This window comes from Cibotium barometz, chromosome 19, assembly GCF_041138505.1.
Source record: "Cibotium barometz isolate CiBa-2024 chromosome 19, ASM4113850v1, whole genome shotgun sequence".
Lineage (NCBI taxonomy): Eukaryota > Viridiplantae > Streptophyta > Polypodiopsida > Cyatheales > Cibotiaceae > Cibotium > Cibotium barometz.
Genome location: NC_141064.1, coordinates 37,629,152 through 37,633,440, shown reverse-complemented (window position 1 = coordinate 37,633,440; position 4,289 = coordinate 37,629,152). Strand labels below are relative to the sequence as shown.

At 44.4% G+C, this 4,289-nt stretch overlaps 1 protein-coding gene across 1 annotated transcript; it reads left to right on the top strand.

Moving 5' to 3' along the window:
• The first annotated feature begins 2,050 nt into the window (after window positions 1-2,050).
• On the top strand, window positions 2,051-3,368 carry LOC147628544 (uncharacterized). Its single transcript, XM_086814197.1, has 2 exons — window positions 2,051-2,215; window positions 2,333-3,368. The coding sequence occupies exons 1-2, from the start codon at window positions 2,099-2,101 to the stop codon at window positions 3,014-3,016; spliced, it is 801 nt and encodes a 266-aa protein (XP_086670323.1). The 5' UTR covers window positions 2,051-2,098; the 3' UTR covers window positions 3,017-3,368.
• The last annotated feature ends 921 nt before the right edge of the window (window positions 3,369-4,289 follow it).

The following is a 4,289-nucleotide window of genomic DNA, read 5'->3' as shown; positions in this document are numbered from 1 at the left end:
TAGACTCATTGGCGTAAGTGTGCTAATTTAAAAATTGGCTGCCCTAATAATGGGTTTGTTGTCTTCTTGGTCCATGGCAACCCCTTAATCAAGTCCCTCTGGTCAACCTGAAATGCTCTAAAAGGGGACATAATCCTATCATATAAACCCAGTAACACATGGGGACTCCAGGGTAGAGATTCAATATGGTGGCCTATGCTACCCATGCCCCCAATGGATGAGTTCAAAGTTGAAGCAGCTCTTAGGCTGCATAATCAAGGTATCTACACAGTTGGTGGGACCTATGGCACAATAAAGAGGATAACACATGGTTGTCCATGGCAGAGTTGATCAGAGTATATGATGTCTCAAATGCTGAACTAGATCTAATTGGTGACATAATCAAGCTTTGGTGTCCTAGTGATTACTGGCCTCTTTGTCCATCAGAGACCTGCCCCACCCTAAAGCTATCCAATGGTGTACTCAGCCCTACCTCATGCCCATCCCAGCCAAGATTAGGACTCCCCCTGTCACTGCAAACTTGATAAGAGGTGGGGGCTGCTGTGGGACAAAAACCACTAGTACCTACTATTTGACAAGCTGTGGTACATGTATGTAGAACCTAAGAAAGCCTGGCTTCTTATGCACAAAGCCATCTGGACCCAGTAGGAAGCACTCAGATTGAGCATAGGGGATGGGAAATGCCTCAGATTCCTTGAGATGGAAGATGACTTACATATCTTCTTACATTGCCCTGAAGCCAAAAGATGTTTTGTCTCTCTAGCAAATTGTATCAAGTCTTGGAATGGTCTTGAGCTAGGTTGGAAAAACCTGATTCTGGGTGAATATATAGGCAGCTCCATAGAGCTCTGGTCTGTTTTGAGGACTGAAATGCTTTGGGTATTGTGGTTATACAGACTTGATTGCATTTCCAACAGTAATCCTACTCAGCAAATCTAACTGAAAGTGCAATTGATACATGCAGGTGAAAGGTTCATCCAAAGGAGACTGAAGGACCTGAAAAACAAGATAGCTTAAGGATGCTAGAAACACTCAGGATGACGGACTTTGACCGGAATTCCAAGAATTAGTAAGGATGAAAGAGATTGTTATCTCCAAAGATATTTTGTTGGTCAAAGCTGTTTATTCTATGTAGCTTCTCTGATTTCTTAATATAAATAGCCTTTTCTTTTTTTAAAAAACATTAACTAAAACCGCCGATTTCTTATCGTCACATTAAATGCAGACGGAGGAGGAGGAGGAATGGTGAGTCGTGACTGGTACAATCTTGAATAATATTCTAAGTTTTTAGGGTAAATCAACCGTTGAATCCTGCCTGTTTACTACTGGTTGCTGCAGATGTCTTGCAGAAGGGGCGCACCCTCGCGATATTGCAGAAACAAAGAGATTGCAAGCAGTGAATCTGCCCCCTAGCTGGCTTCTGAGATCAGCTTCATCAGGTTCGTCCGGAAACTCCCTTTCATCGACGTCTTCCTCACAGAACGAACAGTTGTGCTGTTTGTCGCAGAAACGACGTTCATAATACATCGACCTCGACCAGCTAAGCGACGTAGCCGTCTCTGCTTTAGCCCGTTTGTCGCACTGACTGACCAGGTGCGGCTTATTAAGTTCTCTAATTAGCATCCTCTTTTCCGTTGCTGTTTGGTGCGATTTCTTGACGGAATCAGAGTGGCCGACTATGCCGCATGTCTGTTTTATCAGAACTTGTCACATAGTCCGGTGCCGTTGAATGCAAATCCGTCAAACTCGGGTATGTGGTTTCTTTACGGAACCGTCAATAGCCGCACAGTTTCTCTCTGTTTTTCATTTTCTTAGTTCTGCCGTCGGAAAAGTATGTCGCCAGCGTCTTCGCTTTGAACGGAATGTCTTACTGTAACTGCTAATCAGTTTTCAGCTGCCGTTTAGTGCCAGCTCATAGGTGGTTTCTCTATTTGAGCGATCAAACTTGCTAGTTTCTGCTTGTCGGAAAGTCTTCGTTTCATCGGAGTTCTGTTGCCCTGATTCGATGCAGGATCATATGGAGGAAGCGACTATGGCGCATTCAGTTTCCACTACCACAGTTCATTCCGTGCATGGTGTACTGCAGTGTGGAGCTTCCATGAATTCTTTGAACCGTCCAAAAACAAAGCACGTTGAGTTGTCGGAGGTCTCCACTGTTGACCAGGCCAATGGGTCTTCTAGCGACACTACGAGCGGCTACTGCACTAGCCCGGCGGTAATTAAATGCTACCTTCATCCCTGCCGTATGTTTGTATGTCCTGCTGCCGTAGCAGAGACTACGTCTGCTTACAGCATTTGTCCGTCTAAATTTCCGTCAACAATACTGAAACAGCGCATCAACGCAAATTCGTCGGATGAAGGCATCACGTTGCTGCAGCAGTTCAGTTCGAGCAAGAATCCTCTCTACGCAGAAGCAAAAGGATGCCGTTTTCTGGTGAGCCGTAACTTCGTAAACAAAGCTGATGCACTGCCGGAGAAGGTGATTGTGCCGGAGGAAAGTGAAATTTCCGTCGCAACGGAGGTCTCCAGCACGCAGATGCACAGGGAACCTTGCACCACAGCAGCAGTTGCAGGCCTTGAATACCCTAACAGAAAGCTGCACTTCAAGTTACTACAGGCAGAAACAGAGGCCAACAGGTGCAATCCTTGCAGAAAAAGAACTGAGACAGATATGCAGCGTTCACAGTCTAAACCACAGTGTGCTTTGAAGCTTCATCTTCCAGCTTCAGCTTGTAGCTGCTGTCCTTGCGCCTCTGCCAGAGCTGCCAGTTTCCTGCACAGGAGCTCCATCGCTCTGTCCAAATTGCCTTTTTCTAAGCTATGGCAGAAAAGCTCTACCGCTGACGATGATGAAGATTTTCAAGGTCGTTTGGCCGAGACTAATATGGAGGATGTTAATGAGATGAAAGCCTTGCTGAACACCATCAACCGCAACCTTAAGATGTTGGAGACCAGAAGCAGAGCTCATCAACAGCTTCTGAGTTCTAAGCTTGCCCCGGTCTACTTCACAACATGAAAACTACCAGAATGGCAGAGAACATGTTGTGAAAGGAAATGTCCCAATTTTGGAGAAAGAGAGATAAGAATGGCATTAGAGGTGAAAGCCCCAACTCTTGAACGGATTTTTGCAGCGTAGGCGGAGAGATTAGAATGGGATGTTTTGAACTTGTGAACAGAGGCGAATGCCCCAACTATTGCACGGATTTTTGCAGCCTGTGCAGAGATGTCTGCACGTGGTAATCATCCAGCCATTAACCATAATCACAGTGTTGGGTAGCTTTGGCTTACAGTTCAATTTCAAAAGCTGCAGAAAAATTTGAGATAGTCATAGCAGTTCAGTTATTTTTAAAATTTTGGCGAGCACTAAATATCGATGGAGAAATGGTATAGTTAATGCCCTGCGTGTCACGTTTACCCCATCCTATCACATGTTTTGATACTGATTAGGTACGTCTAGCAATCCAGTGGATAAAGTATTTACTGGGTAAAGTATTTGTGCATGCTAGGGCACGCAGTGATTAAAAAAAACCCGGGTACAATGTAATGGCACTTTCAACACCTTTAAATTTTGAGGTTTTAGGAATAAAACCTGTAAACTTTGTAACATAGACGCCTTTTTTTCTGTAAATAAAAATGTTTATTTCAGCACTGCTAGAGTGCCTATGCAAGTTTGCTTCTTAATGGAGGATAGGTGAGCGACAAAAAATAGGCCGGAAGGTTTCTCTAAGGACACCTAAAGCAAGTACATGTAATTCTGTACGATTGATAAAGAATACTCGAGTGCCTACAATTATTACAGGTGTCTAGAGAGTGTGCCAAAAAGAGCCCGAAGTGAGGTGCTCTTCAATGTAGTGGGCTACCAAGAAAGTGTTGTCTACATGCACTTAAGTTAATAGTGTTTATACATTAGGGGCACGCACTCATTAATTTCAAATTGATTTTAAATAATATGCATCCAATCTACTAATTAAATCTACTTTAATATGTAAAATTTCAAATGGTCGGCAAGAGTGGGAACATGGCCTTTTATTTCACTCTTGCATGTTTAGTGGGACACGTGGTTGTACGTCGTGCATGCAAGGCTAGTCACCTTAACAATGGGAGAGGAATAGATGCAGGGGGAGGGCGAGGCCTTGGCACTCACGGAGGTTCCTAGTTGGGGCGACTGGGACCTGCAAGATAGTGAAGCCATAAAACGCTCCTATGAGGCTGAGAAGGAAAACGTGAACGCGAAGAGGAGGTATCTTGACTCAGTAGTGGGTAGATTAGGCCCTAGCATCTCTGCTAAT